Source organism: Mya arenaria, chromosome 5, assembly GCF_026914265.1.
Source record: "Mya arenaria isolate MELC-2E11 chromosome 5, ASM2691426v1".
NCBI classification, from domain to species: domain Eukaryota; kingdom Metazoa; phylum Mollusca; class Bivalvia; order Myida; family Myidae; genus Mya; species Mya arenaria.
Window position 1 is genome coordinate 62,059,466 of NC_069126.1, and position 13,503 is coordinate 62,072,968.

The 13,503-nt window shown below is 34.0% G+C and overlaps 1 protein-coding gene across 1 annotated transcript; it reads left to right on the top strand.

Annotated features, from left to right (window-relative positions):
- The first annotated feature begins 1,930 nt into the window (after nucleotides 1-1,930).
- LOC128235051 (uncharacterized) lies at nucleotides 1,931-11,284 on the top strand. Its single transcript, XM_052949754.1, has 3 exons — nucleotides 1,931-2,328; nucleotides 6,018-6,221; nucleotides 10,342-11,284. Exons 1-3 carry the CDS (start codon nucleotides 2,312-2,314, stop codon nucleotides 10,565-10,567), a joined length of 447 nt encoding a protein of 148 aa, XP_052805714.1. The 5' UTR covers nucleotides 1,931-2,311; the 3' UTR covers nucleotides 10,568-11,284.
- Nucleotides 11,285-13,503: the final 2,219 nt, after the last annotated feature.

The window sequence follows — 13,503 nt, forward strand, 5'->3', positions numbered from 1 at the left end:
GTCTATTATTTTAGACTAGGATTTGTTTATTAAAATATATTTAATAATCAATAAATATTATCATTATTTTATCGAATGATCTATTTAAGTACACATTTATACAAATACGATATATAATTAAGTATATCGTCCTGCTTTGAAAAGAAGAAATAAAGATACTAGTTAAATAAATTACAATGCACTTTAATCTATATATGTATACGAAATAATTAAAATACTCTTTAGTTGTTTATAAATGGTTATGCAATGAGTAATACATATTATTATTGTTATAATTGATTTAAACATCACAGGCATAAACAAAATAGTTCGCATTCACATGCTATCGATCAATGAATGTTAGCTTTTACCTTTTAAGGCAAATTGCACTACTGCACGTCGTGGAATGAGCTACGCGTAAATCTACGTATGTAAAGTGATGGGCAGGTGGGACATATATGCTTAGTTTATACTTATCATTTTACTGCGGCGACAGTTGCTAATTAAGCTGATAGTTCTTGGTATTCGCTAAACGTCTTTAATCTGAATTTGAGCCTCATGATCCAAAAAAGATTTATAGTGGTAAAACTGGCAATATATATGTTGCAAATACGAAACACATGTTCTGTACGCATATATATTAAACGTATAGATCTATGACATTTTAGAATTTACTTTTCTGAGTCGTAGTCAAGATCAGGCTCAAGACGTATGTGAATACGGACCCAAGGGGCCTTTTATCCAGAATCACAGGAGTGCTAACAATCGTTCTAAACATTTTTATTGTATAGCCCAACACACGCTAGCACTATTATTTATCTCATTCGATTGACCATAGGAAAATGATTTTAGTCTTAGAGAGCCACGAACCCACGAAAATCTTGGCCAGTAGGAGACGAAGTAAACTTCAGGTCTACAACACCTCTTGACCAATCGTTTTCTGTACTGTTCGGCAACTTATCCCTTACCCAAGCCAGCCATGTCTGTGCCTTACTGTCCTTTTACATCTGGATTAACTGTTAATTCCTACCTGTCACGCGCACTTATATCTAAACTTCAGCCTTCATGTTAAGGCATTAAATTCATCTTAAGGAAATATTTAAATACCTGGTTACCGCATATGCCTTTGGTGTCATTCAAAGGTATTTCAAGAAAAGAGAATATGGTCAACTCAGTAGTACAACAACCTTCAATGTATTACTAGCTGTATTCTCGTCCGCAAGTTTTCGGTTTAAATATGGAACGTCATACCATATCACTCAGCAACTTTTATGATTTAAATTACTGTTTTAAACAAACAAGGCAATTAAAGTTGATCAAGATTTTATAAAAAAAATGGGGTCAATGAGAAGTATTGAAACAATGCGGGTAATGGATATCCCGAATCAAGTAAAACATGAAAAAGGTAAAAGTAAAAAGGTTTCATATTGTCGGTCAAATTGGTTTTCTACATTTGTTTAGTCTTTTAATGTACAATGGCCTCACACAAACTGGCATGTTATCTTAATAGGCCAGTGGGACGACTGAGGTTAAACTAGGAAAACTAGTTACTAGTATACTAAGCAACGAATTCCTGAACTGATCTTAGAAAACAGTAAAACCCTTATGTTAAGACATTCACAGTAAAGTTTGTGTTCTTGAATTGTGGTCATCCGAAAGAAAAGTTTATACGGTGCATTGTGTTGTTTGCTGGGTTTTTTTGTTGTATTTTTTTCAAATTATGTTTGCTTTTAAAGAACAAAGAATGAAACCCACACCCAGCCTATTGATACACCGTATCATTATTAAAGTTGTCTAAAGAAATCGAGAGGTTACGACATAATATTTTCTGCATACTAGTACCTTACCTTTTAATATTAACCGTAATTGCTCGTATCATATGACCAGGGTTGGCCACTCAAGCGCGTCAAGAGCGCAGGCTAAAAATTAACTTGGTTTGGTCTACCGTATCGAATACTTTCACATCCTACGACATTTCTACTGCTTTCATTAAATAAAGGGATGTTTATCTTGCGTGAGGTATTTAAAAGGAAAGCTCCCGCGTAATTTATACATTTGCTTAAGACTTTGTCAAGATAACATTCAGAGGAGCGTGATTAAATATTCAAACAGTAATCACATGGGACTGGGGACATTTATTTTTCTATAAATCTAGGTAAAAAGAGGAGAGAAAAAATACACACAAATCCCAGCGTACTGATCGTGGTTGGTGTATTAATTAACAAGCTGTCGTTGTTTATGGGAACACGTTATGAACATTTAATTAATTCGTGTCGAGGCAATATATACATCACAGGATAGTTAACGTCTAGTTCATTAAATCACCAGCAATATGAATCGAAAAGTACCGTAAGTATTTACTTTTATTCGTTTCAATTCTATTATTTTCAGTGGTTATTTAAAGCTTTTTCTAAACTGATCTGAACAAATAGTCAGATATTAAATTAACCTTTATAATTTGTTTAAATAAGGGCTTAATTTATGTTTGATAGTTATACTGTATGGAGTTATTTTTAATTAAATGAATTCATTATCATGATAGAGATATTATTAAATACTAGTTATTGGATTCAATATCATGAGCGCTATTTATAAATGTATAATTTTAACTGATATACATTTTAATCACTACTACTCGTTATATAAATATAATCTTTGCCATATATATAACTTAGTATTAGTCATACATGTACTTATATATACAGGTAAATACACAGTAATGATACATGTTTAAATGTATCAATATTGAAAATTGCGAAAAATGGTATATTGAACACATAGTAAATATTTAACGTCTTTGGATACAAATACTTAATAAAAACGAAGGTATTCATGAACGGACCAAAGCTACTGAATAAGTATAATAAAATTGTTCATTTCAAAATGTTTAACTGTAGACAAAAACTGTGTTTTTAAATGTAATTAAAACATATCATGACGTATTGTTGTTCTTCACGCATGTTTGTCTACATTAGCCGATATCAAAGCTGATACGAGTCTTGATAATGTCCTTGTTGATAATGTCACATACTTTGAATATATTACATCAGGGATAGTTTTATTTCTTGGGGGAAGATTTAATCTAAACGTACAGATAATATTGCACGTAATTATTCTTAACATAAAAAAGTTATCTTCTTAAGATTGGAGACCTACTCAAATGGTTTTATCACTCGTATGGGGGACTTAACTTGACAAATGTTAACAATAAATCAAGTATAATGAATATATATAAACTATGAAATATTTATTGTTTCGTATCATTAAAATTGTTATGAAATAACTATGATATTAATATACCATTAATGTCAATTTGCCCCGTCAAACTTCCGTAAGGTTTGTAATTGAGTTTCATACTTGTGTTACCATGCAGGGCTTAAGCGAGTGTTTTCACTTTATCATGCTAATCGCTTTCAATTTTTGTTTCCTTTTAAGTTTAAATTTTGCTTCGATTTGAAACAGCTCTCTTTCAGTAGTTTTTAATCTTGACTTTTATGCTATTTTTATCGCCTTTGCTACCATTTCTACCAAGCTCGCACCACCGATAGAGCAGCCATTTATTATACGCGTATTTTAAAGGGACTCGTTCACGTTAAATTGGTCCAGACATAAAAAATATCGTGGGGAATGTGAAGAAAATGTTTGATTCAATGTAAGATATTATCAAAAGTTTAAAATCAGAGCTTACTTGTGATAGAAAATGCTATTGAAAATGGAATCAATTTAGGCTAGGACTTATTAAATCTAGTTGAAATGAGTATCTGTCAGACTAAATCTAGTTGAAATGAGTATCTGTAAGACTAAATTCAGTTGAACTGAGTATCTGTCAGACTAAATTGTGTTGAACTGAGTATCTGTCAGACAATATTATGTTGAAAAGAGTATCTGTCAGACTAAATGCTGTTGAAATGACTATCTGTAAGGCCACATTCTGTTGATATGGGTCTCTGTCAGATGGTGTCTGGAATTTATTCATAAAGATATGTAAAATAACTCAATTTAAACGAGTATAATCGGTGGCATCATAATCTCTGTGAATGAGTCACTTTAATAAATGTATAGAAAAAACTCCTGCGACTGATGTTTCATGTTAATGTCTTATAAAAGGGACTTAAACATATGATAATATTGTTTTTAAGCTTAAAAATGAATAAAATAACCTGGCATGAAAGTGTACATTCATCAACATGTCAGTAATAAAGTTTGTATGTGTCATGGAAACAATATCGTGACATGCTCAAGAAAAAACACACACCAACAATTCAGTTTATGTCTGACACAAAATGTCTACAAAAGACGTTTTTCTACATCTCGAATGAAAATGTTAATTATATACATTAGTAACATAAATGTAAGGTTTTCAGCGGAATACATCGTATCATATTGTCCATTTTGTAAAATGCACACGTGTACTGTTTAAGTACACTGAACTAGTTCACCCTAGGTCCATATTTGTAGCATTCAAACTGCACCAGCTGTATTCAAAACACCATCTTTACAAATCAATACTAGTACATACTACAATGGCGGCTCCAGGTATTCATAACTGGGGCGGTGGATGTGTCAAACACCCTCAAAGTTTTTATTTCACTGAGGTTCTGAAATGACACTTATAAAAATCATTTATATTTATATATAAATAAGGTAGTTTTAACTTCATATTTTGCTATTTTTTAAGTTTCATTTCCTGCCAATCGGAGGGGGGGGGGCAGGGACACTTGTGCTCCTCCGCTATAACCGCCACTGGTCTGGTTCTGGTATGCAATTCACTCGTTGCAATGCCAGTACCATGCACACGCGGTAAATTAAAATTCTCGTATCACACACGCACCTTTAATGAATAAAGAAACCTTCGTGATGTGAATATTACATAGGTACATTGATTCATCACATGTTCAAACTTTATAGGCACGGCATGGATTACAAACACATATTTGGTTATTTATGAAGTGTCTGCCGCGGGAATATTTCTGAAACAGTTTGTAAATGTCCCACACACGCCATACATTTTCGAAACTCACAGCATGAAACCTTAATTGGGACTCAAAATTGTGAAATACGTGCTGTGCAACCGTATTGTAAAGCGAAAAACAGATTACCCGGCAAACCTTCCCGGTATTAAATATCCCTAAATGCGCATTTTTAATGTGACAGAATCATTAATTAAATGGCTTAATGCGCATATTTAATGTTCAATTTAGTAGAAGGAACATTTATTTAGGTAGGCGTTCGTTGACCAGACCTCTAGGGGTTAAACTTCTAGTAGGTTGATAGCTTCACTATTTATATTAATCTTTACATTTTGGTGGCTATATATAAACTGGTAATCTTATGCAAAAGCAAATAATTGAAACTTGAATGTTAACAATCGGCGCATGATGTGTTAAACAGAATCAAATGCCGTGTTCTGCTACTGTTCATTACACACAAGACTTCATAATAGTGCATGTATTTGATATTATTTGTAATCTTATTAAGTGTTTTGTATACCGACTGTTGAAGCACTGAATTCTTTACACTGAAACACTGAATTCCTTACACTGAAGTACATCATACCGACTGTTGAAGCAATTCCGTGTAATGAAGTAATGAATTCAATACAATGAAGCACGAAATTACATACACTGAGGCACTGAATCCATACACTGAAACACTGAATTCCGTGGACTGAAGTTCTGAATTCCATACACTGAAGCAACGGATTCCAAACACCGTAGTTCTCACTAATATAAACTAAAGCACTGAATTCCACCCTCTAAAGTACTTAATTCCATACACTGAAGTACTAACTCCATACACAGAAGTACTGAAATTATTGTATTTTTAGAACGTTCTATTGCCAGCATTTTACCTAAATACTGACATCACAAGTTCTTATTGCTGTGAATGCAGTGTTAAGTACCGTAGTGAGAAGTATTATGCGTGTACTCAATTCATCTTAGAAAATGCAAATGACACTGTTGCAGAACATACCGAAAAGAAACTGGAATAACATCCATATCACTTGTACTTCATTATTAACATTTTTCTCATTTCAGAGACAAAGTACAGAAGGTGTTTGACAAATATTGTGTGAACTTTGTTCGCCGTCTGAACAAGCAGAAAGCGCTGGAAATGTTCGCTACTGAATTCAAACTGAACCCCGAGAGGGCGGAGATCATGTTTGAAATGTTTGATAAAGATCGGAACGACATCCTGTCGGCATGGGAGTTCTACCTCTTCTATGAATCTTTTGGATACGAGTAAGTGATATTTTGAAGTTAGACACATATTTTGGCGGGTCATTCGATCATATGTACCGCGTCTCCTTTCATTTTCATTTGCCCCAATACGCACGAAACTGATAAGCCAATGACCAACCTTTCAACGACATAAATTCACCAGCTTCAAGGTTACTAAGTATTATTTTCTGCGATTGAAATTCGGCCCCATTCACAATCAGTTTGTTGGGGTTTTTCACCAAAAAACTAGACTCAAAATTCACGATTTAAAATCAGTATTATGTTTGCTTGTATTTTCGTTTTGCTCTTATCAATGAGTACACATCTCTTTAATTTCAATTTTATGCTCTTCCTTATTCCTCAAACCCAGATGCTTAAAGGGGGTTTGCCTTGTTTCGTTGGTGGCAAACTCACAATTTTAGGCATTGTGTCGCTTTTTTCACAATCTTAAGGGCACTGGTACATTTCACACAAAAAAGTATGAGAGAGAAAAACACTGAGCGTGGTGTACAGACATTCTTATACTCGACAAGACAAAATGATCATATTTTAATGCCAGATCTTAGTTGGTTCGGAAATTTGTTGGCCTTTGAAAATGGCAATCTACCTGCTAGTGGAGGGTGAATTGTCTTTGGCATTGTCTGTCACGCTTTAACTTCGAACTGGACATAAACTAGCAGATTTTGTTTGCAAAAATCCTGGTGAATTTAAGAGGTCTCGAGTGTGGTAATGAAATACAGGGCATTAAGAACAAGAACATTTATAACGCGACCGCCACATGATTAATAAGGATTGTTTTTTGTATTGTACACTTACGAGTCTGGTATTTCGTATAATAAGACAGGTATGCTTGTTATTTTGAAATGTGACCGGGGTTACATTTTATACTGGTGTCTATTAGAAAAGAGGTAATGGGTTTGAGCCAAACCAGAGGCAAGTTTGCCTTTGTTAACGGCATTATTATCAGTGTTCGTTTCTTAAAGATGCACTCTTACTCCCAAATAAGATTTACCACAATTCATTCAATTGTTTTAATATACCAAAACAGATGAATAGATCTCGAAAACGATGGTTCTCATGAAGGATACCAAATTTAATTCGAAAGAAATGTGTATAAAACACGGTATTTCTACCTTATGAGACGATGGTTGAGCAAAGTAAATATTTTAGCACTCACCACTCATTTAATATTTTTGCCGTTCTGCTATTAGATACACGGTTACAATCTAGTTATCAGTAATTTCTATTTTCCATAAATTAACGAATGAAGAAGTTAAAGATTTGTTTGTCAAAATTTATGTTTGTTATACAAGAGTATACATTGATTTTGAATAAGGGTGTCGGCACTTTAAACAAATCACCAATAACTCAGGTATGAACACACATACCACCTTTAACTGAAGCATTGTAATGAAATACAGGGCATCGAGAACTGGGACATCATGTACTTCAATCCAGTTCGCCGCATCATTAATTGTGTATTTTTTATGTACACTGACGAGTTTGGTATTTTGTAAAATTAGACAGGTATGCTTGTTATTTGAAATCTGATCGGGGCCGTAATGGTGAAAGTAGGACACAGCTGGGTTTTTTTATGTTAAAATCCTTTGACATGTCATGAAGAATCAAGAATGAGAGTGACCATGGCAGAAGGCAAAGCACAGTATGATAGCTCATATGAGCTCATATGTCACCATTCTATACAGCATATATATCAACAGACAATAATATCACATTATATGTGCGTGTTCATAGAAACTTGACAATACATAATACTGACTGAATTAAATTGATATTTTTTTGCCATCAAATGCGCGATCATTTGACTTAATAGTATGATTCATTTGAACTCCAACCGACCATTTTTAGAAGTAGGATACTAATAATATTAACAAATTGTCGATAAATATTTGCACGCTCTGATTTCCTCAATAAATTGATCAAAGCCCATGCGATGGATAGGCCCCGTAACTCATGCAATGTACGGGCCTCAAAGCCCATGCATTTGATGGCCCCAAAGCCAATGCACAGTTTAGTCCACCTAAATGGCCGTCAACGAGTCTTTTGACGATTTATTTTTACTATGGCAGACTTGTTACAGGGATACATAAGCAATGTCAAAATAATAATAAAAAAGTAACCCTGATCGCTCATTATTGTAGCTTATATATAATGCACAGTTCTAAGCAATCTGAACACACTCTTCTACATTATATAAATGTATAGCCAGAAAATGCCGACTAGTTACGATTAGTGACCAAGCAATTTCTCACTGAATTCTACTTTGATGATCTCGTAGAATTTATTCACATAACTTTCAAAGCAACGTAATTCAGATTGTCATCCGATTACGCCTGTCACATTTCGATGATTATATCATGAGCCGGGATGTCACTCGTTTCTGGCCGGGGTTAACGACCCGAACAAAATAGCTTAAACTGTTGACTTTAACCACAAAACAGGAATATCGCTATATCACTTTCATCGCGGGAGAAGTCGACTGGAACTAATTATTTGTAAAATCATCGTGACACTTAAAGGGAAAGTTGATTTTTTAAGGTTGCTGGTTTGTGATAAAATCTTTGATATACATTATGCACCAGTCATTTTGTAACCACGGTCACCCAGGTCCTGGGAAATAGCGTGGACTTTCACTTTCGGTCCAGCCAATCCCTGGTAAAATCCCCGCTCTGCGGGAACAAACTGCTGGTACAATCCCCGCCAAATGCCCCCGAACCCCGGGGACAACCTAGGTGAAGCCCATTCCCGGCTATTTTCGGCGTGAAAACAAAACCACAGCATTTAATCGGCACTGCGGGGCCACTTGGAAATTAAAAACACGGTCCATTTCCCCCGCTATCCCCGGTATACCCCCGGACGTGTGTGTGTGTGTGGGGGGGGGGGGGGGCGTGATTACAATTGACTGGTGCATTATGTGTGTCTAATTTGAATGCCACTTTAAACCCTTTTATCTGTTCTCGTGCATTCAAGTTTGTAAAAATTAAAAATTAATGTATTTACCCTTAAATTTAAAAGGTCATTCAACTCTTGTAGGCGTTTCTAAAATAAAAAATCTGAAGTAGGATCTTCATTTGATGGGATGGCTGTGATAAAATAACGACATAAAGAATTAATCAATGATCACATGCCATGTTACGTGTGTGGGTTTATGTAGTATTTACAACTTGTTTGCAAGTTTCATTGAGCAAATACTTCCCGTTAGGACAAAACGTTGGCGCCATCGCGGAAAATATTCATGAATCCGCAAAATATTTGTCCATGGAAACTAACCCGGCCACAGTAGCTAACATTCTTCTGTTGTTGATATAAGTAACCAAGTAGCCCATTTATGTACACCACACACGGAAAGTGCAATTCAGCTATTAAATAAAGTTTCGCTTTCATATTACTATTACTATTATATCATTATACCTCATTTATATAGCAATCTTTTCATAAAGCAATATACTTTCAAAAGTGCTTTACAATACATATACACAAAAAAAACACTATCAAACTACAAATTAAGTGTGACTAATTTCATTCTCATATATAATTATTTTAAGAACTCAATTTCGGACAATAATACATTAATAAAACAATAAGACATTGAATACAACACTATCTTAAATTTAATGGTAAATGAATAGGTTAATCGTTTAAAAAAAATAATTTGATATTGTAAATTAAACATAAAATCCATTACAGTTATATTACTGTCGGACCGGGGTTTTGGCTATGGCTCTTTGATACATTGGGGGTACAAATCGGCCATTATCCAACATAATTGATTCCAATAGAATTTGAGTCTCGAAGCTTGCCGGAGATGGCCGAGTTACGATTGATTTGGGTACATCAAATGAGCAAACCAATGGGCCGATTGTTCAGAACTTCAACGTGATTGAACACATTGTTGTTAAATTTCAAATCTCTACTGTTATGGAAGAGGAATTGATACAGTTGTGTTTTGTTGTATTTCTAACCAGATTGGAGACACCTCAATATGTATGCTATTTATTTAAATATATTTGGCACCCTCAAACGTTTCACCTTTAAAAATTAACAACGATCTCGTTAATCCCGTTGTAAACTTTAACAAAGTTACGAGCAATCGGCCTTATATGTTTTCCAATATTTTCAGTGCGAACGAATACCTAGACCTCTTCGACAAGCTGGCCAATGACGCCCAGCAGGCTGACCCGTCGGGGACGTGGGACTTCCTGAAGACGTTGAAAACGCTGTCGGGGCGGGGCTTTGAGGATGAAGAGCTGGAGACGACGATGATGGCAATTTTGGGACAGGAGAAAACTCTGGACAAAAAAAAGTTTATCGAACTGATCAGTAGGGTGAAAATGACCCGAAGTTGAGAACGTGGGAGTGAGGCCCGAGGGTGGGGCGGGATACAACTCCGTTTTTATTTTCTTGTTGTATTGTAATTTGTAAACGATGTGCCTTGTGATCTACTTGTTATTCGTTGCTTAAGTTTATCATTCAATGTAAAAGAAACACCGAGTCCCTCTTAGATGGGATATAACTGACAAACTTCTGGAGTGGTTCTCCTATGCTTAATTGTATACCTTCTTTGCAGGAATTAACGAATAAGTAAAGTGCATCGAGTCTGTTGTAGGTTGTTTTTCTATGGTTTACGCGTCATTTCCTGCAATTTATTTTCAAAGAAAATAGTGTAATACATGTTTCTCCTATGGAGACTCTGGATGTGCAATTCGAAAGTTTGACTGGAAAGGCATTTCATCTTTTCTATAATCTTCAGATTTTTTTTTTTAAATAATTGGTTGTGTTTTTAACAGAATTTTAGGAAATTATTTTTAAACATTTATATGAGCTATTAGGTTTTATTCATTATTTGACAATTTTACTCTTACTTTTTGTATGTATAATAGCGTTTCCCCTCATTAAAATCGCATTTACCATTTGTAAATATATTTCTCTTTTATATGATCAACCATTGTTTATAACAATTTTTCACATTCCATTTAAATAAAAAATCCATGTAATCATTAATGTCATTCCTCATTACAATTCGTAAAACCTGAAAAACTGAATAAACTCACGCATGAAGTAGACAGGTTTGTTTTTACTGTTCACATTAAAGCAGTTAGGTAATTTATCTCGGACGACCTTGTCACCATAAGCAAGCATAAACTGCCGTAAATCTTTCAATTTTTATGGTCTTGCATGGCGCGGTACACGTGCACAATTTCATTATTCCACACTTATTACTGTATTAAATCAATGCAGAATACAGAGTTACATTTCTGCTCACGTAATTAAACTGCCTTTAGCAAAGTAAATCTTGGTATTATATCGAATAACATCAAATATACTGTATAGCGTTTATAGATTTCATATCAAGGTATACGACCAACATTATACATAATGTTACATTTTTATGCCTCCTGGCCCCCATGTAGTATTGGTATTTTTGAAAGGGAATTGCTTGCTGATTACTTATGTATTCAATAAATGGCAAGGAAATATAAGATGGCATGAAGTAACATTTAAATGATTAAGATTGGACAGAGTGGTCTGTAACATTCACTGCAATTGTCCATATATCATCAGGATTGCACACAAGAGACCTTGACCTTTGTGACTAAAGGGAACGTTGAAAACAAACAAGAGGTGATTACTATTGCCAAGGTTTTCCTAGAAATGACAGATCCCAGCAAAAATGTATTATTCTAGATTTGACGTGTGCGCCCGTAAGTATGGTTTCATTATGATAGATTTAAAAGTGTAACCTTGACACTTGAGCTAGAGATCATGTATTTATTTGTAATTTAAACTGTTATAATTCGAAAAATTACTACCTTTACTGTATGTAACATAACTACACAAAAACGCATTAGGCATTCGGGAGATATTTTGTTTTAATTTCATAACAATGTCTATACAATTAATTAAAAGTGCAACAGCATAACAAAATACCCTATCAATATGGGGTACAAAACATACATGTAGTTCTACGATGGTAGCAACTGTCCATCACGTAAACATTTACAATAAATAATTATATGCATAATTATAAGACTGTATTTAAAGGTAAAATAGAAGTGTGTATGTGTGAGAGTCGATGGATACACAATTTTCTCTAATATATAATGAAACTAGGAAACGGTTAACATGTTTGATATTGGTAAAAGAGAAGCCATCATAGTTTACTGGCTAAACGATTAATGGCAATAATACTGGTACAAATAAAATCTGAACAAGAACGCTATGAAGCGAATTCACGCACTAGTCCTGTTTCTTTCAGTTGAACAAGGGGAAAAACTCAACAATTATTAATGACAGAGTTATGGGCCTTGCTACACCTTTGCACAGTATCTTGCAACACATGTACCAAAATCAATATCAATATTTCAAAAGTTTTTTTAATGCTACATCGACTCCAAGACGACAAGAAAGCTACGACAATACCCAAAAAACAGAAAAACTTAAAATGCCAATTTCAAGCCACAATTAACGAATCATTTGATTTGTTTTACACAACAGACTCACAAAAATTACCCTGACCCAGAGCATATTTTAGCCTCTCAGGTGGTCATATTTTGATTTAGTTTTACATAACAAATTTAATGGGTAACAAAGCAAAACGACTGCAACAAAAACAAAAAACATACCTATCTAGCCACCCCTCAAAATATAAGTCAGGTAGGGCTTAACAAAGAATTGTTCAATTGTGACCTCAGTCTTTATATCTGTTGTGAGACTAATTAACAAAAAAAAAATGATTGATGCTAATGCCTTCCTCTAAGATGAACAAATGGCATTACCTGACAACCAGAGTTATGGGCCTTTCATGTTAATCAACAAATGATACTAAACATATACCAAGTTTCAAGTTAATCAACAATTGTTACTAAACATATACTTAGTTTCAAGTTAATCAACAAATGATACTAAACATATACCAAGTTTCAAGTTAATCAACATATGTTACTAATTATATACCAAGTTTCAAGTTAATCAACAAATGTTACTAAACATATACTTAGTTTCATGTTAATCAACAAATGTTACTAAATATATACCAAGTTTCAAGTTAATCAACAAATGTTACTAAACATATACCAAGTTTCAAGTTAATCAACAAATGTTACTAATTATATACCAAGTTTCAAGTTAATCAACAAATGTTACTAAACATATACTTAGTTTCATGTTAATCAACAAATGTTACTAATTATATACCAAGTTTCAAGTTAATCAAAAAATGTTACTAATTATATACCAAGTTTCAAGTTAATCAACAAATGTTACTAAACATATACTTAGTTTC